General features: G+C 55.0%; 1 protein-coding gene across 17 annotated transcripts; it reads right to left on the bottom strand.

The window, feature by feature from the left end:
- On the bottom strand, positions 1 to 24,460 carry SYNGAP1 (synaptic Ras GTPase activating protein 1). 17 transcript variants are annotated; one of them, XR_005218017.1, is made up of 19 exons: positions 24,352 to 24,460; positions 17,992 to 18,084; positions 17,438 to 17,559; positions 15,468 to 15,621; positions 15,145 to 15,243; positions 13,538 to 14,164; positions 13,261 to 13,405; positions 12,914 to 13,058; positions 11,205 to 11,441; positions 10,745 to 10,946; positions 10,377 to 10,555; positions 9,651 to 9,692; positions 8,180 to 9,254; positions 7,591 to 7,764; positions 5,706 to 5,911; positions 4,439 to 4,542; positions 3,491 to 3,570; positions 1,445 to 1,555; positions 741 to 763 (listed from the first exon to the last, which is right to left on the bottom strand). XR_005218017.1 is itself a non-coding variant. In XM_037844056.1 (17 exons), exons 1-17 carry the CDS (start codon positions 24,352 to 24,354, stop codon positions 617 to 619), a joined length of 3,747 nt encoding a protein of 1,248 aa, XP_037699984.1. In that variant the 5' UTR covers positions 24,355 to 24,460; the 3' UTR covers positions 1 to 616. The 17 variants fall into 17 exon arrangements, 10 of the variants coding, with proteins under 10 accessions (XP_037699984.1, XP_037699985.1, XP_037699990.1 ...); XR_005218018.1 differs by lacking the exon at positions 1,445 to 1,555 and having other exon boundaries at positions 692 to 763; XR_005218020.1 differs by lacking the exon at positions 24,352 to 24,460 and having other exon boundaries at positions 4,439 to 4,529; positions 5,706 to 5,917; positions 17,992 to 18,042.

Below are 24,460 nucleotides of genomic sequence, written 5' to 3' on the forward strand. Positions count from 1 at the left end.
GGTCCCCTCCACCCCATCTGGGTTCTGGGTGGGGAGAAAGTAAATTTAAGAGTGGTGGGAGGAGAAGGAGTTTGTGCGTGCTGAGCCCCCCAGACGCTCCTGAGAAATCAAGGGGTAATAGGGCCCCCTCACCTGGGGTCCCCTCCCCATAACAAGGGGGGCAGGGGAGGCCAAAATGGGGCGGTAGAGGGGAGTTAGATTGTCAGCTCTGGTTATGCTAAAAAATCACCCTGAAGTTGAAAGTTTGGAGGTGCCACACCCCCAGGGTGGGGGCGAGGCTCTGTCCCCCAGTGCTCAGGGGAACGATGAGGCAGAGGATGGGGATAGCACCCCAGAGTGAAGGGGTCTGTGTGGGGTAGGAGGTGTCCTGGGGCAAGGGTCCTTGGGGGTCACAGAGGGGGCAGCACCCAGACAGGAAGGAACAGGGGGTGGCTGAGAGTCCCCGCTCTCCCTCCTGGAAATGGTGCAGTGGGGGTGGGGAATCAATGCCCCCCAAGGAGGCATCCAGGGAGGCAATCCCGCGGTCCCTCAGCGACGTCCAGTCCTGGTGGTTGGTGCTCTTCCGGGGTGGGGTGCACGGGGAAGGAGGAGGACGGGGTTGGTGATGCTGGGTGGGCTAGTGGTCTGCGGTGTTTCGGAACTCGCCGTTCTCGGTGATCTGTAGCCGGGGTGGGGGGGGCGGGGCGGGGGGGGCCAGGCCGTTCCAGGGTGGGGCCAGCGTCACACGCGGGTTTGTTGGACCCAAGGGGGGAAGCTGCCTCTCCTGCAAGACACCAAAAAGGAGAGCGCGGACTTATTGAGACGCTTCGCGGGGACCTGGGTACCAGACCCCCAGCAGTGGCCTCCCCCACAGGCAGCCTCCTCCACAAGCCATATTCCACCCCTACCCTCCCAGGACAATCCCCACCATCCTCCTATTTTGTTTCTCACCTGCAGCAGAAGTTATGTCCTCTGGGATCAAAGAAGAAAATCTCACCCCTAGACTCCAAAGAGGAGCCCGTTCAACCCAGGGAGTCACACCAGGAAACCAGCTCAAAAGAAACAAGTAGCGACCTCTCCCCCAACTTAACCCTTTCAATCTTTTACCTGCATATTCCCTGCCCAGCCCACCCTCTTCCTCTTGGGACCCCCCTCCCAGCCCACCCCCAATCCGTGGTTGGAACTTTGTGTTGCGGGAACAAGGGGAGGCGGTACAGCAAAACCTCATTAATCCAAACCCCCACGGATTTGGAATTTTTTCATAATTTGAACAAAAACTGGGCTTCAGTTTTCCTTTATCTATGAAGAAAGGGTGTGCTAAAGCAAATGAATGGTGAAAATGTGTCTGTAGGAGGAGATATTTAACCTATACCAGAAAACAGACTTTTCAATCCTATGTGTTCATTAACCCATGCTCCCTGAGGGCCTCAAGTGGGAAGAGCCTTGTTCACCGAGTTCTACTTACTGTATATATTTTGAAGACATGCATTTCATTAAATAGACACTGTCATTCAGTTTTATTCAGAGTAGCCATCTTCTCAAATATAACATTCCAAATTAGAGAGGTTTAACTGTACTGGGGGGAAAGGAAGGGGATTCAGGGAAGTGGTTTGAGAAGGGAAAAATATTGTGGGAGGGCTGCCTCTCTCACACTTATGGCAGAAATGACTAGGAGCTTCTGCAGAGAAACAGCATGTCCCAATCTCTGCCTCCCCAGGAAACAGAAACTGGCTTCATTCCTTTCTACCCCCACCTCCCTTTCAATCCCTCTCCCTAGTCCTATTCTCATCACCTCTTACCACTGCTGCACCAACTCTTGGTTCCTGCCCTCAGTCCTAGCCTCTGTTCCTCTGCTAAGAGAGAAGAAGAAAGCCATCTGTACCCCCCTACAATTCTGGTCATGAACTTGGCTTTTTAAAAGACAGGGTCAGAATTTATTTTTAAATTAATGGCAGAGTTGCAGAAGGACTGATAACCTGGAAGCAGTCTAGGACAAATGCCCAAGCTATTTCTAGGACCACCAGGCATTCAGGCCTGGAAATCTCTGGACATGTTTCCAAAAGACACATAAACATTCCAAGCAAAGGCTCCTAGAACAGCTCTTTCATCCCCGAATCAGAGAGCTCACCTCTCAGAAGATCACCAAAACCCTAGCCTTAAGCAAAGCTGCCCTCTTGGCTGACTATCTCACACACTTTCTGCAAGTTACCAAGAGAGGAAATTATTTGTAGTAAGATGTCCTGAGTATGGCAGGAGAGCAGAGGAAGGAAACCTCAGATTCCCTTCCCTCTGCTCATCTGCTGGCGACAGCACACAGGCATGCCCCCTAACACCCCCGTGAACCCAAATTTAGAAAGCAGATAAATTAGGGTGCCATTATTCATTTTACAAAAGAATTCACTGCAGGAGTCCTTTAAATGGTGAGGTCCCCTGGTGCCTTTTAGCATCTGTTTACAGATCACTAACTACTTTGACAGAAAGGCTGGGCAGGCAGAGATTTAAAATTAGTTTGCGGAGCCACTGCCCACTGCAGATCAATCCCACAGAAAATAAAGCATCTCAGAAGTGATGTCAGTCACTGACAGGTTCCCATTTACTGGCTTTCCAGGTAGGAATATGTGTCCAGCAAGGCCACTGGGTGGCGGGAGAGGGGGAGTGAGTGGCATTAGCAAGCCAGAGATGTGAGCTGAGAGGTTATTTAACATTCTTTTCCTGGGAGTCAACATGGCCACTGAGCTTGCGAGCTTACCTAAGAAGACGTCTCACCCTATTCCCAACTCCCACACCACAGGAGCAAGTCCACGTCCTAACATCGGTCCAAGGTTCCTTGCTGGCCCCTTCTCCTGGTCCCATCCACCCTTCTGATCACCAGGACATGAACAGCATTCTTTCCAGAGCCCCCCCAAAGTCTCCCTGAGTTAATACCCACCCACTGGGGGGCTAATATGAGACCCAGATGCCTTTTACCTCACAGATGTAGGGGAGGAGGAAGAGAGAGAAACAGGTGAGGTGTGAAAAGAAGGAAGGGAAGATAACCAAGGTTAGGGAAGGAAGAAGAAACCCCGACCTACCTTCTGCAGTCGGCATAGCCCCTTATAGCCAGGGTCCCTCAACCCATCATTGCCTCCACCCCTTTAACAGGCCCCACCTCCAATGTCCCAACCCCCAGACGCTCTGGTGAAATGGGGGGTGACAGACGCACACTGGAGAAATAGGAGGAGGAGGAGATTTTGGAGTCAGGAGGCTGTGAGGGGTGAGTAGGAAAGGGGTGTGTTTGGGGGTGTGGTCTGTGAATGTGCTGGGCTGTCTAGGGTAAAAGCCCCCGCGTATTGGTAAGGTATCGCTGAACAATTCTGGGAGCAGCAGAAAGAGCTCTCCTTGGATGGTGCCTTGGGAGATGGGTCTGTGCAGGAGCTGTCAGGAGGGAGGGTCTGTGGAGGCTCTTGGAAGGCAGTGGTGAGAAAGGAGAGAGGCTCCGGAGAGGTGGAGGGGAGTGGGCTTCATGACCAACCTGCAGTGGTCCGGAGTCACCTCCCCCTGTGTCCTCCGCCCGTGGTCAAAGCGGAACCAGGAGAATTACCTGATGAGGAGCTGCAGGGGGAGAGAGTGGGGTCATGGGGTCAGGAACCTTGGTGGTGGTGATGGGAGGAGCCTGCTGGTCAGAGTAGAGGAAGGAGGAGCATGGGTAAGAAAGTGAGCAGAATTTGGGGAGAGCAAGGTAACAGTGCAGAAGGGAGGTCCTGAAAGCTGCCTGGTGAGAAGAGAGGGAGGGCAGAAGGGAGCTGGAAATCTAGTCAGACATGAGAGCCAGAAGAGTAGGAGGGCCAAAGGAAGGCCATACGTAAATACTGAGAGAAAGGGTGAGGTTAAAGGTAGGAGGCCTTGAAGGCAACATCTCAAGAGTCAGGAAAAGTAAGCTATGCAGGAGCTGCCAAGGGGTCAGGGAGCTAAGAGAACAGGGGTGATAGGGACCCAAAGTCTGCGGCGAACCTGTCAGAGCGTGAGGAAACTAGAGCTCATACCACACTATGCTCTGTTCTAGCAAACTGCAGCTTCTAGCCCTCCAGGGCCCAGAAGAGCTCAGAGGAAGCGGAACTCCCCGCCTGGAACAGGAAGGAGCAAGAAAGGGACAGGGGTTCAAGGATCTGGGTGGCGGAATGGGGGCAGCAAAACTGGGGCTTGGTAGTACTCAGAAAGTAATGACGTAGACAGGAGTAGAGAAGGGGGGGTGGGAAGGCACAGAGGGTGGGGCTGACACTGCTAGGAGTGACAAAGGCACGGACGATGGGATGAAGATGGGGTCACTGGGGGCTGCCAGTAGCAGCCAGAGGACAAATGGAGGACAATGGGAGAGACAGATGGCGATGGGGCTGGGGTGGCTACTGCGGTGAGGGCACGAAGGACAGTGGGATGGATGGGGATGGGACACGGAGAAGATAAATGACATTGTAATTTCCACCTGAGCGTCGAGCAGCCTCTTCTTGGGTTCGGGCAGCGGCTCAGCCATGGTGGGGTGGTCCCGGCGCAGCTCCTCCTCCACCAGCATCAGCCTGAAGGGACGGGCTTCAGTGGGGTTAGTGGCGGACACAGGCTTGGAGCCTGCTCATGAACTCCTGATCCTGGGGAACCCCCTCCCTCCCACCGCTCCCCAGAAAAGCCCCAGGCATCCTTCTCCCCTTGCCTCAGAATCCCTCCATTGTCACGACCCCGAAGACTCCCTGTTTGTTACTCAGAGTCATACTCGCCACCTTCCTCTCAAAGGCCCTCATGTCTCCCTGCTAAGGACAGCTTCCTGTGCCTCAGAGATCTCTACCACCCAGACACCCCAAACCCCCAACCTCCTAGGTCAGGACAGCAGCACCCCTTCCACAGACCCTTGTGGCTGAGGACCTGGCTTCTACGTCCCCCACTTCAGCACACTGAGCCCAGGCTGTCTCCAGTGATGGCCCCTGAAAAACCCCAGCCACCTCCCTGTCTTTGATGAAGAATCTCAAGGTGATTTCTGGAATTCACAGGGAATTAAAGGCCCCCATAAAGGATATCAATAAGAGCAGTGGTTTAAAAAGAAATAATTCAAGTCAAGAAGCCTTTTTCTTCTAATTAAATCTTACTCAAAAGCACATTTAGAATGGAGCAAAATGGAGCTGGCTCTGGTTGGAGTGGGCCCAGGATTCCTGCCCCACCTCCTCCTAGCTTTCAAGATAACAGACCCCTTGTTGAGACACCTCCTTCGGAGCCCAGGGCTTGGCAGAACAGTTGAAAACTAGTCCACAGGCTAACAAGGAGGTCGCTGACTTTCTGACAGACCTTTCCAAGGTGGAGAGGAAGGATCAGCCTAGGTTGGGGGCAGGCAAGTGGCTACTTTGGCTAGGAATCCCTGCTTAAGTTTGGGGTGAACATCACAGCCTGCGATGAGTATAACCAGTGGGGACTCCCAGCCTTGGCTGGGTCCAGACACACAGTGATGGTTGCCCAATAACAGGCACATCTTCCAAAGGCTTCAGAAGTACCTCTATCAGGAGAGAGGTCAGGGTTTAGTAAGGGGACATTTAATGTACAAAGGTTTCTTCCCATCTGGTGATGGGGGGAATGGGTGGCATCCCTGGGAGTAGGGTCGTGGGCTTTCCTGGTCTCCTGAGGTTGGGGATGAGGGTAGGAGGGGGACCTTGGGTGCTCTCTTCAGCCTCAGGCTCTTCCTTGCTGCCCCTCCCCGGGCCGCCCCTCACCTGCCAATGATGCTCTTGATCTGTGAGTCCTTCTCCACCTGCTGCTGTCTCAGCCTCTTCTCGCTCTGCTCCAGTCGGGCCTGATACTGCATCAGGATTTTGCTGGTCTGTTCCTCCTGGGACAGCAGCCTCCGCTCATATTCTTCCAACTTCCGGTTGGACATGTGCAGCCGCTCCTTCAGTGAGTGGATCTCCTCCTCGTACTCCTTCACCTGCCCGCCGGGCACATGACCCCGCACTGTGAGGGGTGCTCCGCCCTGAGCCCACTAGCCCTTCTCCATCCTGCCTGCTAAGCACAGCACTGCATGCTGAGGGATACCCCAACCACCTCCTCCAGCCTTTCCCTGCCTGGCGATCATGCACACACACCCGCTTTTGAGAAGGCTTCCTCACGGAGCTGAGGCGCCCCTCAAAATGGGGGAATGTCACAGATTCCCACAACCTGAAAGGTATATGTATGTCCTCACATGTGCACTCAGACACAAGGACCCACACAGAAACCTAGCCAGACTTGCAGACACACCTTGAGTGACTGTACCCAGAAATTAAAGACAAGGTGGTGGCTCCTCAGCCCAAACCCAGGCCCAGAGCACATGGAGACAGGAAGAAAAGATGTTAGATGGAGGAGAGGAAGGTATTGTCCTACATGTGACTCCCTCTCTTGGCTCTGTCCCTGGGATAAGGGGTCTGGCCATCAAGCTGAGTTAAGTCTCTATTAATAATGAGCCCAGAATTCCAGGGCTGGAAGGGCTCCGAAGAGTCATTTATCTGCTCTAATGGTTCTCGAGTCCGGAGCTGTGCTGTCCAATATGGTAGCTACTAGCCAGGTGTGGCTAATTAAAATTTAAATAAAACTAAAAATTCAGTTACTCAATTGCACTAGCCATATGTGACTAGAGACTGTATTGGACAGTGCAGACTGTACAGCATCTCCATCACTGTCAAAAGTTCTATCAGTGCTAGTCTAAAGCTTTCCTCAATAAGGATTCCTCATCTGAACCACAGAACAGAAAAAATTATTTGACAGCCTATTTTCTCAGTTCTCTGAAGAGAGTACATTCATAACCAGCACCATTCTAGATGCAAAGGAAAGAAATTCATCACCTATGATGGATATTTTAAGAGTATAAGAGCTTAATTCTCTCATGGAATTTGGTAGAGAAAGGCTGCTAGACCAAGTCTATTTAAATCAGTGCCAACATCTTACACTCAAAGACCACTATCCCCAAGAAACCCCTCCACTCCTCTATTTGGGGTCACACTTTCTTTACATAGGACCTAATCTGGCAGCCACCCTCCTTGGAGCAACAATTTCCCCAGGGAACTTTCCTGCTAAGTCACCTGTGAGTGCCCCAGAGCTAGTTGTGCCTTTTGCCCTCGGCCCCCATCAGCAGTCTGGACAGCCTTTCCACACATGGGCCAATACACACTACTTTCCAACAGTCATTGCACACCGACCCTGTGTCACCAAGGCCCCTGGCACAGTGGGTAAGCCAGACACAGCTTGCAGTGCAACTACAGTCTTCTCCCCCACACAATTTATTAACTCAAGCTGTTAATAAAATAACTTCTCCTTTCCTGAGCAGTCACAGGAACACAGGGTTTATGTTCTCCCTGGGGAAGAACATTGAGGTCATGCTAATATAGAATGTAATTTCCCCCACATGGTCTATGATATAATCTACAAAATAGAGTTAAAATTGACTTTTCAACAGACTGTTAGTGTATATCTGGTCACCCCTATCAGACTGAAGGTTTTCCAAAAGGAGGGAGTGAGTCTTTGTTCTCTATCTGACCCTGGATGTTTTCTTTGGCAGTGACTAGAGGCTTCCCCTGTGGGTAAAGGGAAGGCCAAGCGGCTTGGGGCTGGCAGGGCCCAGCGTACCCTGTCCAGTCGGCTCTCATCCATCGATTTCGAGTACTCCTTGAGCTTGTACTCTTCCCGCTCAATGTGGGCACTCTCAATGTCAGCTGACAGGTGAGGCATATTGGACACCCAGGCCACTGTCCGCTCAGAGGCTGGCATGGTGGGGTTCAGCGTGGATGGCGTCTGAGAATGCTGGGACATGGCAAAGGTGGGGGGCAAAGAGAGAGAGGAAAGGTAGGAAAAGGCAGGGTACATTTAGAGGGAGAGACAACAGCCAAAGGAGATGCTGGTCCTATTCCTGTTACCCTGCTCTAGCACTTATCGCCTCTTGAATATTCCATAAGTTACTGATTTATCACATCTCCCCTCTGGAACGTGAGCTCCATGAGGGCAGAGAGTTTTGTCTGTTGTGTTCACTGCCATATCCACAGTGCCTAGAGGAGCACATGGTACATAGCAGATGCCCTATATATACATTTGTTTAACGAATGAAAGGAAGTGAGAAAATTGTAACTTCAGACAACAGACTCTATTTCACCCCCCTCCCCCATTTCCTTCTTCCCTCCCTCCTCTTTACCCATCCAGCCTTCTTCCCACTCTCACCTACCTGCTTGGTGATGGAGGGCTTGAGCCCCCCACCCCCTCCTCCGCCACCGCTGCCCCCGCTGCCCCCAATGCTGCCCTCCTTGCTGAGGCTCTGTTGCCGTGGACGGGCAGGGCCATAACTCGGCTCTGGTGACTGCAATAGATTCCCGCTGGATGGCCGGGGTTTCTGGGCAGCGCTGACTGTCAACTGCTGAGACTTTCCCCTCTGCAACGGAGGCGGCTGGCCCCCGCCACTCCCGCTGCTGCCCCCGCCACTCCCACCTCCAGGCCCTGAGGGGGCTGGCCTCTGGGGACCAATGGTGATCTGGGGAGGGGACAGCATGTGCTGCAGGTTGTCCTGGAGCGAGAGCTGCCGACGGGTGAAGTCAGTGCCAGAGGGTCCAAACTCATCACTGTAGCTGTGGCTATGAAGGATGGAGGCGGCAGGGGGCTTGGGGACCCCTGAGGAGAGGTCTTCACTCTTGCTATAGCCATGGAATGGGGCAAAGGTGTCCCCAGGGGGCTCTCCACCTCGGTGGTGGTGATGGTGGTGATGGTGGTGATGGGAGGGGGGTGGGCCATGACCACCACCCACTCCGTGGCCCCCTGGGGGACCTGGCCCATCGGCAGCCATGTGGAAGAGAGGGTTCTGGAAGGAGAGGGGGATGCGCAGTTGCTGGGCAGGGACTCCATCCGTGGTGACACCCATCTGGCTGAGGCGCATACCAGCTGCTGTGATGGACGAACCACTCCCCTGGGAGAGGCGTCCGGCGGGTGCAGGCCGTAGCCCCAAAGCTGCTGTCAGTGAGGCCTGGCTCGAGTGCAGCAGGTCCCCGACAGCCGCCAGGTTGGAAACGCTGCTGCTGTTGAGGCGGCCACCAGGCCCGTCACCCTGCAGATCCAGCATGGACACACTCTTGTTGACACTCAGCATCTTCTGTTCTGGTTCTGTGATGTCCGAGCTGCTCGTGCAGTATGCTGGCGAGGAACGGGCCAGGGGTGGGCGGCTTACATAGAACAGGTCTTTACCCCCACCGGGGGGTGGTGGGGGTGGTTTTTCCTTGGTTGGGGAGGGGAGGCGAGCCATGTCCATAGAGCTGTTGGAAGGGAAGGGGCATACAAGCAGAAGGTAAGACCAGGACTACTGGCAATTGAGCCTGCTGTGGTGTGGCACAGGCCTTGGGGTGAAAAGTGGGGACCCACAGGGAAGGACTGAGAGCTAGTGGTGGCAGCTCTGGAGGGGCCAAGCAGGGAAGATGGGAAGGGATACTTGGGAAGAAGGAAGGGACAGAGTTCCTCCAGCAAGGGAGTGAGGCCTGGAGGAGCCCTAGAGGAGGGAATATGGGGGCTTCAAGGACAGGGATGAGGGGCAGGGTCTGGGCAGATATGGTGGAGATGAGGGTGCACTGAGGAGAAGAGAGGAGGAGGGTAAAGGCCAGTGGAATGGGAGAGGGAGCAGCCAGGAGAGGAGGGGGGAGGGGAGAGCCCCTCACCTGTTGAGGCCTCGAGCCATGAAGGACTGAAGGTCGATGGAGCTGGAGAGAGATGGAAAGAGGGGCGAGCACAGACAGAGAGAAGGAGAGACGTGGGCAGGAGAGACATGGACGAATGGAAGGAGAGGCAGGCATGGTGGAGTGATGTCATGGAGGGAGAGGGCAGAGAACAAGCAGGGCGATCACTGAAATAATGAGCAGCAGGGAAGGCACAGGCACCGACCCATCAAAGTGGATGTGGTGTCCCCGGAGGCCCAGCTAGGCTTCCAGTTGTTACTTCTCTATGTGCTGGACCATGGGGAGGTCTGTGGGGTTGTGGTAGGTCTGGGGGAAGTGCTTTTTTTACAGAGACATTTGGCTATTTTGACACCACACGGCTGAACCAGCGTGTCCGGATGAGCTTCAGCCATGGGACAGGCATTAGTGGGCAGAGGGACAGAGTGAATCAGAGCATGCCACAGGGGTCCCCTAGGCTTACAACTAAGCTGACAGCTGGAGGAGCTTCAGCACTTTTCCTAGGGGTCTGTGTTTCTTGCTCTCTCTGGCTTTAAAGGGCTCTCAGCCTACCACTGGCTACATGTCTCCTTACCATTTTTCCCTGAGAACCTGCCTATTTTTCTTTTCTTTCAAGCCCTAGAGGGATGCATGTGGAGCCCAGGGAGTGGTATCTGGGACAGAAAAGCAGGTGCTCCTAGGGCACAGGAGTGGGAGTCCCAGGGTACTCACCTGTTGAGGTCCCGCATCATGTAGCCCTGCATCTCTGCTGACGGCCCCCGCAGCACCATGGGCTGAGGCCGGGGCCGCTCACTCTGGCGGCTCGGCTGCCTCTGGATGTTGGGGTTCCTCAGAGCTGTGCTGATGTCATTGAGGAGCCGGGGCAGTGGGCCCAGCTTCAGGAGGGCTTCCTGGAAGGGTGAGGGTATTACCTGGGGCTAAGTACCTAACTCTCAGAGAGCCTCAGATGGAGAGTGAATGAGATAGAGGAGTGGTAGTAACACCTCCAGGTACAGGGAGGGGAGAAAAATCTGTGCAGGGGGTGGTCTCTCAAGCCACAGGGGCCTCCGGAAATATCTGGGACAGGGGCATTTGCTGACCTTGCTGAGCTGGGGCAGCACCTCCCAGAGCAGGGCGTGCAGAGTGGAGAGCTCTCGGCCCAAGTCGATGTAACCCTCAAAGCTACTGCTGTTGGTCAGTGTGTCCAGGTTGGAGATCTCATAGAGGAACTGCTGCATGGAACCCCACTCCAACTCCAGAAACTCATTCATGAATCCCAGGAAGTCCTCCTTTGAGGTAAACCTGACCAAGGGAAGGGACCCAGAAAGTAGAGGTCACAGACACACAGAAGGCCACACACACACACACACACACACACACACACACACACACACACACACACACACACACACACACACACACACACACACACACACACACACACACACACACACACACACACACACACACACACACACACACACACACACTGGCTCAGGGTCTGTGAGGACTGTGGAGATCTTTCCTGCACACCCCAAGTCCGCCAGAGGCTTTGCTCACTTGGAAAAGTTGGCCAGGTTCTGGATGACCTTGGCGATGAGGGTAAGGGTTCGCGAGGTCTGCTCATCTGGGTACTCCTGCATGAGCCCAAAGAGACTGGGCGACATAATGGCTGGGCAGAGGAAGCGCAGGAAAAGCGAGGCACTGATCAGCCTGTCAGCAATATCCTCCCGGCCCCGCTCTGCGCAGCGTAGTCGCCAAGACGCAAACACCTCCTTCAGCTCCCTCGGGAACACGCTGGGGGGAAGGGGTAGGGAGACAGAGAGAGAGAGAGAGAAAGAGAGAGACCGGGACTGAGCCCCAGAGACCCTCAGCTTCCAGGGAACATGCTGAGGGGGGTGGTAGGAAGTGAGGGTGTGGAAACAGAGGCTAGAGAGACGGGGAGGGAGGGACTGCAGGAGAAAGACAGGAGGCTGCGGGAGGAAGAGGTCCATGGCAGAGAGAACAGACAGATTGGGGAGAGAGAAATGCAGGGGGGTAGAGAAAGTGAGGGGAGAGAGACAACGTGGGAGAGAGACGGAGGGGTGTGTGAGAGAGACAAGAGAGGAGGAGAAGAAAAACAGACACCAGGGAGAGACAGAGATGGGAGAGAGATGGAGGGTCACTTGAGGTATAGGGAGCTCGGACCCCCCAACTCTTCTGGATTCCAGGGAAATGGGGATGCAGGTAACCCTAGGCATAATCCCCAGTCCCTGGAATGGCTCAGAGCTCATTCACCCGCCTCCCCATTCCAATTCAATGTCCCACTGACACCTTAAACTCTACTGTGTAAAACCGAGCTCCACCATCGCCCCCACACCTCCAACTGGCTCCTCCTCCTGACTTTCCCAGTTCCACCAATGAGGCCACCGGTCTCCCAACCACCAGCCTCAGGGCCTCTTGAGTCACCCTTGACTCCCCGCAGACTTGCCCCCTCCTGCCCCCTCCTGCTGATCCTTCCCTCAGAGGCAGCACCTTTCTATTTTTTTTGCTGCCACCATCCTGATTCAGGACCTGATTTTCACCCTGACCCCTTAATAGCCTCCAGCCAGCCTGGACACCATTCTCCCTACTCCAGGAAGCCCCCCCTCCCACCACCACTACTACTCATGGATTAATCTAATCAATCACGATACTTCCAGCACTAGCACCTTTGATGACATCATATAACCTACCAATGAAACTCAAAACTCCTTAACCTGGCATCTGAAGCCTTCCAGATTCTAACTTTAACCCATTTGTCTAACATCTCTCACCCTACTCACCATTAGGAGCCATGTTCTTCATTAAACATGTTCTCACTGCTGTCCTCTGAGAGCCCACCTTCTCACCTCTATAAGCCCAGCCTACAGCCCTCTTCCAAAGTGTCTTCCTTGCCTTCTATGGCCATGTATCAGAGACTGACCCAGTCTTCAAAGCTCTACCCAAGGGCTCTTCTTCCACACAGCCTTCCCCACTTAGCTCAATCAAAGCTCTACCTCCTCGGACAGAGAACCCTTGCCCAGCACTTAATGCTATTTGTTTATCCGTTTTATCTCTATCATTCTGGTGGAGGCCTCTGAGGGCAGGGACCAGGCCTCATTCATCTCTGTCTGCTCTATGGCACCCAGCACACCATTTGGCCCCTAACTCGTGCTCAGTCAGTCCTCTTTGAGGATGGACAGATGGATGAACAGATGAACACATGACTTCCCCCACCCCAGTCCCCGGCCCAGCGTTCCCAGTCTCACCAATGGGAGTTGACCACCTTGCACAGGGCCAACTCACAGCACATTCGCAGGTTGGCCTGGTGCTCTGCCAGACTGGACGCTGTGCACTTGATGGGGTCCACCTCACAGTTCTCCTCAGACTCATACAGAGCACGGATGAACTCCCCTGGTGGATGGGGGCACAACGGGGAGGTCATGCATTCCAAGGGCAGGGATGGAAGCTGCCTGGGTTGGGGGATTGTGGAATCCAGTGGTTGGAGGCTGGAGTCCTGGGACTCTGGACTGGGAAGCATCATGCTGGGGAGAGGTTGACTTGGGGTCTGGGGCAGCCAGGTTTAGGGATGGGGTGGGTGTGTGGTGGGCCATACCAATGGCATCCTTGAGGTATTTCTGACCAATCAGTCTCATGTATTCTTCTATGGCTTTAGTGGCGAGCGTGTTCTCGCGGAATATGAGGTGTTCCCGCTCCATGAACCGGTCCACCTCGGACATGGCCATGTCTGAAAGGAAGTCCTGGGGCCCAGAGAAATCCAGTGGTCAGCCTCTGTGCAACCCAAGCTCATGATGACAGAAGTGTGCTCCCTCACTGCTCCCCAGGCATATGCCCACTCCCAAGTCACCATTCCCTGAGGGCACAGCACTCACCTTGGCCTTGCCAGTACTCTGCAGGATGTGAACCAGGGCACTGGCAACCTCCTCCTTGCCCTTGACATTCAGGGCGGGCTCCAGCACTGCGCACAGCATCCGATAATGGTTGGTGACGTACTCCGCAAACTCCTTATACAACTCCATGGGCAGGATACTCATTGTCTGGTAACGTGCTTTCAGCCGCACAGCTGGGCAGCCTCCTTTGCCCTTGCTCCCTGAGCCGCCCCCTGACCCCCCACCCCCTCCTGAGCCCCCCACCCCTCCAGAGCCCCCACTGCCGGTCGGCAGGGTTACGGGATACCACTGCTCTGTGAAGTGGCGCCCAGCCAGGGTGGCCACAGGCACAGTCACCAGGCCGACGTAGCCCGCCTTGTCCTTCTTGCGCTTTTTGTCCGAGTCACGGTACAGATGCAGCCGCAGGGCACGGACAGCCGGCAGGTTGTTGAACTCGAAGTGCTCGCCCCAGAAGACGGTGTCCCCCGAGGCTGAGCGGGGTTTGGAGGTGGTGCGTGCATACAGCATGTCATCCAGGCAGAGCTCACAGTAGTACCGCTTCTTGGGGGGCAGCTCCCGGGCCTCTATGATCCACAGCTTCAGCACGTTGTCCACCCGGCGGCTGTTGTCCTGGCATGGTGGGGTGGGCACAGTGGATAAAGGGAAAGGAACAGAGAGACAGAGATATCAAAAGAGAGACCGTGAGAAAGTAGGACAGAATCTACAAGACAGCAGACAAGGCTGAGAAGGGCAGCTCATATACTAGATAACAGAAGCAGGACTGGGCAAGATTTCAGAAGCTGGAATAATAAACTAAAATTATTAAGGTGAAACTTGAAGAGTACCAGAAAGTCTTTCAGAGACTATCAGAAATTTAATTGCAAAGAGAAATAAACTGCTTGGACATAGGCTGGCTGAGGCTTGGTAGGTGCTATATAAAGGCCCAGGAGGACAGAATTTGACCATGAGCTCGTGGTGAGGCTTGGGTGACACTGCAATGTGTTGGAAAGGAGCCTGGTGTTTGGACTCTGCATGGGTTGGATCGTATCTGGCACCTTGGGTCTTATTCTTCAAGAAGCAAGAGCTCCCCCAGAGCAGAATGACCCGGACAGTGAGCTCGCTGGAAACTGAGATACAGAGAATAGCTGATGGGACTGGGAGCATTTCTCCTGGGAAGTAGAAGTCTTGGGAAGGACACGGACTTACAGAATTTCTGAACCAAAAGGGACCTCAGACATCACCTAGTCCAACCCCATTCCCACCAATTTTACAGAAAGGAAACCAAGGCCCAGGAACCTGGCTAACTGACAATTTTTTGGTCCTGCAGAAACTCTGTAAGCAAGAGCTAGGAGACCACCTGTCACCAACTCTATAAGTCTATGATTCTAGGGTAGGGAGAGATCATGATGTAGGGTAGCAGTGGGGAAAGGAAGAGAAAAGAAATGGGTGACTCACAGAAAAACAGGGGTCACCCCTACTCTTCCACCTCTGTCTCCTCCTACCTCCAGCCTCCCCTCCTTTAGCTCATCTTTCTCCCTAGGCCCCCACTTCCCCTGTAGCTTCCCCTTTCCCCTGGCCATGTTGATTCTGTCTCCTTTACTTCCCACTACCTTGTTGGGTTTTACTGCCCGCTGCAGATTCTCGATCCATTTGTCCCTTTCAGCAGCAGATCGACAGGCAAAACATTTTGTTCCTGATGACGTCGTTACCTAGAGAGGGGTACAGAGTTGAGAGATGGGGCTCCAGCAGGAAAGTGACTCCTAAGGACTGGAGAATCCACCCCATCTCTCCCTCCCTGGCCTATTCTCCTTTCTCCTAGCCCCAGAATTTCTTTCTTTGACATTCCCACCTGTGTCACTTTCTCTAGGCCTCTCTGCCCACCCTATCCACTGTCCTTGCCCTTCGGTACTCCCCAGCCCACCAGACCAAGTACCTCAAAGCAGAACTCCTGGCCCAGAATGGAGCTGTGCACTGGCTTGATAATGGAATCTTCATCCAAGTTGAGTTCCAAGGCCTCAGCTGCACTGCTAGGACTCAGTAAGGACTCGTGGGAGTGTGACTCCTTAAAACTCTGCATCAGCCGGGCCCTGGCAGGTGATAGGGTCAGGAGAGAGGGTCAGGGCCCCTACTCTTCCTACACACCCCGGGGGCCCTGGATCATCAGTCATGCTCTAGGATGGAGGCTCTTGGGGAGAAGGCCTCAGGACATGCCTTCCCACTCCAACACAGACAGAAAGAAACCCAGAGAAAGAAATCCAGCGTGCACCTGGGAAGGATATGATGACTGTGTGAGCACCCGGAACCCTTTAAGAACTCTCCCCAGTTCAACATAGGGGTTGTGGGGCCTGGGGGTGCCTAGAAATATCTCAATCCAGAAACAGCATGGCAGAAAAAGAAGAGAACAAGGTGGGCCTGGGAGACCCCAGAAACCAGAGTCTCAATATAAGGATGAAAATGGAAATAAAGAACCGGAAGTAGAGGAGATAATTAGGTGTTTGTTTGGTCTAGGCACACAGCTAGGGCCTAATAAACATTTAATGATAGAAAAGAAGGGAGGGAGGGGAGGACAAGTTTAAGCAGAGTAGGGGGAAATTATGAGAAATAGGAGAAAGCTGTGGGCAGAAAAGAAAGTGAATGAAGGTAAGAGTCTGAAGATGGGGACTGGGGAAGAACAGGAGGAAGAGCAAGAAGAAGAAAAGGAGACAGATGTGTGCAGAAAGCTAAGGAGGGGCAACTGGAGAGATGGACACAGGAAAAGAAATAGTGGGATAAGAGAGGATGAAATATTGAAAATCACTGGGGGAGAGCAGAAGATAAAGGGGGCTGAGGGGAATGGGGATGGGGGCACAGAGTAAGGAGAGAGAGTGAGCAGTAGGAGATGGAGAGGGGGTGAAGAGTAGAAAGCAGTAGGAAAGCGGGTGGGGGAGCTCGGGTGTGGGAGCCTCCATGGAGCTATTTATAGCAGCCCCGTCATCGCGGGCTCTGGCTGCCGTCAGCGCCACGCTCCCCCGGCCCCCCACCCCCGCGGCCAGGAATACCATGCCCTCACCACCACCAACCCCCCTCCCGGCGACCCCAAATCCAGCTCTGGCGACACGGGAAGTGAGCAGGGGAAGGTGGCTGACTCACCTTATCCCAATCTCCCTACCTGCCCAATCCCGGGGGCGGCCAGACATGGGGGAAAGGGAGGACCGGGTTCTCCCTAGGGAGTGATTGGGTGAGGGGTAAACCCAGAGGGGGACCCAGAGAAGCAGACAACAAAGGCAAACATCTGATCTCCTTCAGCCCGGGCTTCAGAGACAGTGCCCTCTGAATTTCCCTCAGGGTTTTTCCTCAGGCCTCACTCAGTCCAAGGATTAATCCGGCAGCCTCCCCTCCCCATTCTGTCAACCTGTATACCTGTCCCAGCTTTCCCTTCCTCTGCCACAGTCTATAATCCCCTTCCCTAGCCCTCATTCACCACCCTCAACTCCACCCCAATCTGCTGCCCCCTATATTTCTTGCCCTTCCCTGATAGCCTTCACCTAGATCATATTGCTCCCTCCCCCAATAACCCACCACCCCCTTCCTGGATTCCTTAAATGACACACACACACACACCAGCTCATCACTTCTCTGTCCTGTACGTCTCCTTTAACCCTGGGCTAGAGCCCATCCTGTTGGCCTGAAGAGTCCCTCCTTGGCTTCACCTTCATCCTCTCCCTGTGCCCCAGCCCTCCCTTGCTACTTCCTGATCCCTATCGCAGCTCTTCTTCCACACTGATCTGTCCTTTGTCCCATAATGGCCCTCACCTAATGGGAGTCCTCTAACCATCGTGCACAGATAACCTTCATCCCTCCTCATCTCCCTTTAGAGACCTATACTACACATCCATCTCATCCCACATGCTCCCGCCCCTGTACCGGTCATGGTCAGCACTTCGGAAGCGAGGCAGGATCTGGCGAAAGCTGCTGGTCCGATCAAGTTTGGGCTGTGACTTCGTGCGTTTGATGGAGCTTTTTAGCCGCCGGCTCAGGAAGCCTTGCTGGGGGTGGGGGGTGGGTAGGGGGAGATGGGGATAGGGGAGGGTTGAGGCAGGGTCAGTTTTACCTGTCACCCCTTAGCTGGTAGAGAATCCCTAGATGAAGGCGGGATGAGGGAAAAGGGGAAGCCTCTAGGGGTGAGGAAAGGGGGGGTAGGAGCTCTGCTACCAGTTTGTCTTCCTCTGCTCCCATGGGTGCGAGTGCACACACAAACACACACACATCAGCTAGGAGAAGGTGGGAGGGATGGTCCGAGAGGTAGGGGGGCAGAGCCAAGAATGGGGAAACTGGAGAGGTGGGGAGACGTGCACGCGCGCACACACACACACACTCCCTCTCTCCTGCCCCCTTTCTCAGAATCTTGGGGCTCCAACTGGACTGGAGGGGAGGGGCCCCAGCTGAGCCACATCTGGCAGATCCCTTCATTCACTTACCGAGGGCCGGAAGGGTGCAGCAGGGGCGGCCTCCATGCTGTACTGCTTCCCCCCCTGGGACGCTCTTCCTCCTTGAGCGACCCAAGTGGTATTCTGGAGGGGAGGAAAGGACCAGAGGGGAAGTTGGGGAGAGGAAGTTGGGGAGAGGGTCAGGGGGAAGCTGTTACCCCACGTTTCCACCCCTGGCCCCAGTGTGTCCTCCCACCTCCCTCTGCCCCTCAGCTCCAGCCTCACCTACCCCCCGGAAAGCAGCAGGAAGAGCATCGGCGGCGGAGTGGCTGGCAGCGGGAAGGAGGGGGCAAGGAACCCGAGCTGGAGCCCCCTGAGGGGGATGGGGTGGGAGGCCTTAGGCCCATGGCTGGGGCTGGCAGTCAGCAAGGGGGCATGGCTGAGAGGGTCAGTAAAATCCCAGTAATGATGGACACCGAAGATCCAAGGAGGCTAAGTCCCTGGTGCCCACCCACCCCCAGAAGGGGCTAGCTGGGGATAAAGATGGGTCAAAGGTCATTGCCTATAGATAGACTTTCCTCTTCCTCCCCCCACTCCCCAGTCGTCTTCAACTTGCCCCCCTTCCTGGAACTCCTGTCTGTCCAGAGTGCCAGGGTTGCCTCCCATGACCCCCTCCCTGGACTGGAGGGGGAGGTCTTGGAAGGGACCTGTGAGGGGTAGCAGGGGAGGAAGCGCAGGGACAGAAAATCCAGGGAAGGGGGGATAGGAAGAAGGGGCTGGTTCCACGTGCACTGCAGTGGCAAGGACTCTGAAGGGAAGGGGGAAGGGGTGAAAAGAATGCAGAGGAATGGAGAGGCCAGGTAGTGGGGGCTCTGAGGACTCCCAAGTGAGGGTAGGGAGAAGAGGAGGAAGAGAGGTGAATGCGGCTAAGGCTCCAATAGCCAAGAGTCTGGAGGGGTGGCGGCTCAGAGGAGAGAAGCTAAGGCTCTGCTTTAAGGGGATTCAGAGGGGCCAAGGGGCTCGAGGAGAATGAATGTGGGGGGATGCCAAGCTCCGGCTCCAGCTCCAGAATGGCTGCCCAGGCCTGGGCTCCCCCCTCAGCCCCACAGTCACCACTGCAGCCAATGGGGGGGCAGGTGCTGCATCAGGGGCGGGGCCACCATCTCCACGGCAACAAGAAGCTACAGCCTGGAGGGGGGGACCGGAAGAGCTGCTATTAACCCTCTAGGTTCCAGAACAAGGGAGGGCCACAGCTACATCTTCACTGCCTGCCTTTGGAATTGCAAAACTGCCCTAGAATCAGTCCCCAGCTTCCCTTTAACTCTAAAACCCAGGTGTTAGAAGGTTCGCACACAAAAATGTGATTCCCGTGACACAGGAACCTTCATCAGTCCCTCAGGAACACATGTGTAAAGCACAGAAACATACACTGAGCTGTGGGGAACGTGTATATGAGAACCACATACAAAAAATAAATAGGGGTTTATGTGCTTATGAGACATACAGACAATTGTGAGCACAGGTTTGCTGATCCACATTCTGAGATCAGGAGGCCCACAAACCCCACGGGATACATGCTTAGACATATGTGAGCACTGCAACAGGAGAGTACAAACTTGGACCCAGACACTCACATGAGAAACCACTGGTGTGGACATGTGGCCCAAGTCCCTCTGGCAGCAACTACAGGAATGGACATTTAGTCCCGAGACAACACGGCCCCCATGCCAGGGGGATGCTTTAACCCCTGAGGTATATGCTTAAGTACATCGTGATCCCAACATATCAAGGTATCCCCATATCCCCAAAGCACAAACATCCTCCATTCACATGAATGTAAAACCGCATCTACTCTGTCTCAGGACAACCCCTTTTCCCCCCACTCTGACTCCAACGCAGGCATCCGTTATTGCTAACAGAGTGATAAAAAGAATAAGGAGCAAAAATGAGTTCTGTTATACGTTAAACAATGTATCCAAGGGTTCGGGATATCTCTTTCCTAGTCACATTTCTCTGCCTTTCTCAGGTATAGCTGTCTCAGTCTCATTCCAGGGAACCTAGCGCAGCCATTATTTTCACAGGCAAGCTCCTCTAATGAAGGCAAAGAGTCGAACTTAAATTCACTATAATTATGCTTTGAAACTAAGGAATTAACAGAAGGAGGACAAATTTGCTTATTGGTTCACTTTGTTCTTGGAGGTAATATAACCTTACACACATTACCAGAAACTTAAGATCCATGAACTCACACATAAGTCACAGGCACACGGAGGCCACACACACATATGCTCACAAAGACTCTCACTGCTGCAAGGAAAAGAATTGCAGAAACACAGAGGAAAAGGGGGCCAAGTGACAAAAACACAGGACATCCTGTTATTAGTGCTGCATGCAGTGACATGCAGAGGGAACACAGCACATACCAGTATACACACATGAAGCAAACCTGATAAGCATATACTGCAATCCTGGGTCTCCATATCCCAGCCCTGCACGATGTATACATGCATGCACACACATAGCCACCTACACAGACCCGTACACAGGCATTGTGCACACACCCACACATGTACACACCCTGTGTACACACAATTGCACTCACTCACACACACACAGCAAGAGCTTGGACTCCTGCCTCTCCAACCTCTCTAATCTTGTCATCACCCACAGACTCTCCCCCTGCCCCCCAACCCCTGAAGTTCCTAACCTTCTCTCTGGCCTTTCTTCCTCTCTACACCCAGCTGGCAGCTCTTCAAGGGGAGCCAGAGGAGGGAGGTTGCCAGAGAAGGATGAGGAACAGGGTTGGACAGACAGCAGGGATGTGGGGGACAAGGCTCTGTGCTGGGGATAAAACCTCTAAATGAAGTCGCTGCCTTAACAGGCCCCACTGTGAGCCACGTGCTATGCCTGGGTAGCCTTCCCTGATCCAACCAAGTCTGATCCATGGAACCTATATGAATCCAGTCCCCTCTTCAATCACCACCCCTACACACCCTGTTTCTTCTTTCAGAGATTACTTTACTAAAAGGCCTGTCTCTCCTCCCTCCCCCTGCAGTCTCCAGCTCCCAGGTCCCTTCTTCTCCCCCCATCTCCATCCAGTTCCCCACCTTAGGATCTCTTATATTCTCCTCTGTCTTCTAAATCTGGCTCAGGCTTTCCCCCCACATTCTCCTTCTCCTGCTATTCTTTCTCCCTGGCTCTCTCTTCTCTTCTCTCTAAGCTCCTCTCCTTCCTCTTCTCTGCCCTTCTCCCCACACTTCCTCTTTTATCCCACTCCTGCCCTTTTCAGCTTTTCTTTCATCACTCCCTGACCTAGGAGAGGCTCACCCAAAGGTGTTTCACACACAGTCGGATTCCAAGGAACACACACACACTTACTCCCCTTCCCCCCCACACCCACTCACATACCACCCACATCCAGACACACCCTGGACACCCATGCTGGGATTGACACACATATCCAGGCCGATGCTGGAACACACATGCAAAGACACACACCTGCCACCAGGGACACAGAAAATCCTGCTCATGCAGCCACACAACCCCATACACAGGAGGCTGATGGGAGGTGAGCCCCAGCTCAGGACATGCATGCTCAGGGTCAGAGGTGACATGGACCACCATGGCCATGGACTGCCCCAAAAGCCAGTGGCCTGCCCAGCAACGCCCAGGCAGGAACAGGGCACAGGCAGGACAAGACAGGACACACCTGCACACTACTGGCTGCACATGTGTGCACGAGGAACAGAGGCTCCCGTGTGCACATGGCACCAACACGCAGAGGACATGAGCATGGACACGACACACACACACGGAAACACGGGGTGTCCCCTCCACCGAGGGACTCCAAGACCCCGCACCACCGGCCGCCCCTCCGCGCGCTCGCGACCTTGGCCTCACGAGGCCGGTCCCCGACCCCCCCGACCTCCGCAGCACCCCCTCCGGTTACCATAACTCCCCCCACTCGGAAGATGCAGCGAGAACATGCGGAGGGAGCAGCTGCTGCCGCCGCCGCAGCCGCCGCCGCGGCCTCCCCCACCCCCCTCCCCTCGCCCACGCACACGCGCGCCCCCCGCCCCCCGCGCGCGGCACCCCACCACGCGCGCTCCCCGTCGCCCAGCCCCGCCCTTACCTCGCACCGCCCCTCGGGGGGGTTCTGGGGGGCGGGGGTTGTCCCCAGTGGGGGAGGGGCCCCGCCCCTGCGCGCGGGGTGGGGCGGGGTGCGGAGGGACAGGGGCGGTGCGGCCCGGCTCGCGCCGCCCGGCGCGGTGCGGGCAGCGGCGGGGCCCGGGACGGCCCGGACGGCCGCGCGGTGAGGGCCGCGGGAACGGCTCCCTCCGCCGCCGCTCCCGCCGCTGCCGCCGTTGCCCGGGCCCCCGCCGCCGTTGCTAGGCGACCGCTGCTGCCGTGGCCGCCTCTGTTCACGAGCCCCGTCGCCCGGAGACAGCGCAAGAGAACGGGGGAGGGGGGCGAGGGGACCCCCCAAAACCAACCAGGCCTCCCGACATCCCTCTGGGGCAAGCCGACCCCCACCCCCATTAAAAAAAAGCAAAAAACCGCGCAGGGAACAAGGGGCCGCGACTCCACCCAACAGAGGAGGGGCCCCGCATTCCAATGCCCCTCAAAGGTCCGGCGACCTCTCTAGGACTGGAGCTTCCACTGCCTCAGCACACACCTGCGCATTCCCACCCACCCATCCAGAAAGCCCCCAGAGGATTCCGATGTCCCCTGAAGATCTCCCTATGCCCTTCTATCCCTCGAAGATCCCAAACATTTGCCAGCTAAGAACTCTTTCACTAAACCTCCCTCAAAATAGAAACACCCGTGGACCACCTCCCAGTCTCCACTGTACCCAACTACACAACCTCCACACATCACCCCCAACTCCAAATACACTGTGGTGCCTCCACACAAAACCCACAGGAGACCCAAGCCAGAGACTCCATACCCTGAGGATAAGGAAAAAGATGGGGAATATTTGGGCAGAGGTGCCAATCACAGGGACACATGATAAACATGCTCCATGAGCATGTGACCATCTTGGCCTGGCCACTGGGTACACAGGTATGCATGCATGCACACAAACACCTTTCCCAGACATGGACATCGCACACATACACCACACAGATGTGAGAGACATCACACACATGCTCTGTACACACCCCTCCACCACCACTACCACCTGGCTTTGCCTCACAGAGATGTGCTACCCACACACCCCAATGGTCAGAGGTTTCCACGACAATGACACACATCCTGGCCACCCACCCATCCACCCAAGATCCCAGATCTCCCCCAAGGCAGTGAGGCCTGAGACTATCAGAAAACGGGTGGAGGGAGCCAAAGGATGGGGAGAGACCACTGGCTTTCTCTAAGGAGAGGAACTGCAAGCTTGGATCCTCAGGGGTGGGGGAGCTGATGGGAGAAATGGACCACCCAGAGGTTGGGGGCATGCGGGGGCTTGGATCCCAAGTTGTGGAAGGGGAAATGCAGTGGAAGGGGGCAGCAATGAGGGGGTTTCCGGGGGGCTGAGGGCGTCTCTGTGCACCTTGGCTGCAGATCTCTGTTCTCTGCCTTCATCTCCCCCCACCGTTCCCATGGAAACCTTTAAGCGAACTTCTCAGGAAGACAAAAATCTTTTTTTAAATGACTAAAGAGGGGGGTGGAGGGGGGGGCAGAAAGAGGGAGGGAAGGGAAGAGACAGATGGAGAGAGGGAGAGAGTTGGAGAGACAGACTGAGAAGATAGCTCTGCAAACAGAAAAGAGACGAGACTGGGGTCTGATGGAATTCCACCCGGAGCAGAGGAGAGAGATTGGGGGAATCAAGAGGGATAGGGGAAAAAAGAGAAATTGGTAAGCCAAGAGGAAAGGGGGTGATAGAATTGCGAAAAATCAAAGGAGCAAGGATGAGAAGAGAAAAAGGAGGCAAAAGAAGAGGGTGGGGGGACCAGAGGGCTGAAGGTCTGGAAGAAGAATCAGGTGCATAGGGAAGGGGCAGAGGTCAGGGTGGGGGTGGGGTGAGGGCAGGAACTGGGTCAGTCTCTCCAGGATCCAGACCAGGGCTGGGAGGGGGAGAGGCAGACTCACTCCGAAAGGAAGCTAAAGATCTAAGGAGACTATTTTTACAAGCACCAGGAAAACAGTCAAACTTCGCTGCTGGAGTGGAAAAAGGGAGCGAGGCAGGGCAGAGACCCACTGGGGCCTCACCCACAGCCCCTGCCCTGCTCCAGATCCCAGAGGCAGGCGCCTTCTCTGTCCAGGCTCCCACTCTCAGGATGCAAGACTGTCGCTGCCTCCTCCCGCCCTGACAGCTTCCTCAGTTCTCCGACTCCCACCTCCCTGCCCGCCCGGTCCACTTTCAGCCTCTCTCCCGCACCGTCCGGGGCACGAGAACCTGCTCGGCCGCCGTACCATGCTCGCCGTGCGGCCGCCCCTCCACCGGCACGGAGACTGTGCGTCTCAGCAGTTTGTTGCGACTGGACTCGCTCCCTCCGGTCCGGATCAGAAAGGGGGTGTATCT

Source organism: Choloepus didactylus, chromosome 7, assembly GCF_015220235.1.
Source record: "Choloepus didactylus isolate mChoDid1 chromosome 7, mChoDid1.pri, whole genome shotgun sequence".
In the NCBI taxonomy this organism is placed as follows: domain Eukaryota; kingdom Metazoa; phylum Chordata; class Mammalia; order Pilosa; family Megalonychidae; genus Choloepus; species Choloepus didactylus.

Bases quoted from the DNA above. Each gene is read 5' to 3' on its own strand.
- SYNGAP1 (XM_037844056.1), bottom strand. The intron at 13,059-13,260 runs GTATGGCCCACC...CCCATCCACCAG, and splicing joins ATACCTCAAGGATGCCATTG to GGGAGTTCATCCGTGCTCTG. The intron at 9,693-10,376 runs GTGAGTACCCTG...ATCTCTCTCCAG, and splicing joins ATGATGCGGGACCTCAACAG to CTCCATCGACCTTCAGTCCT.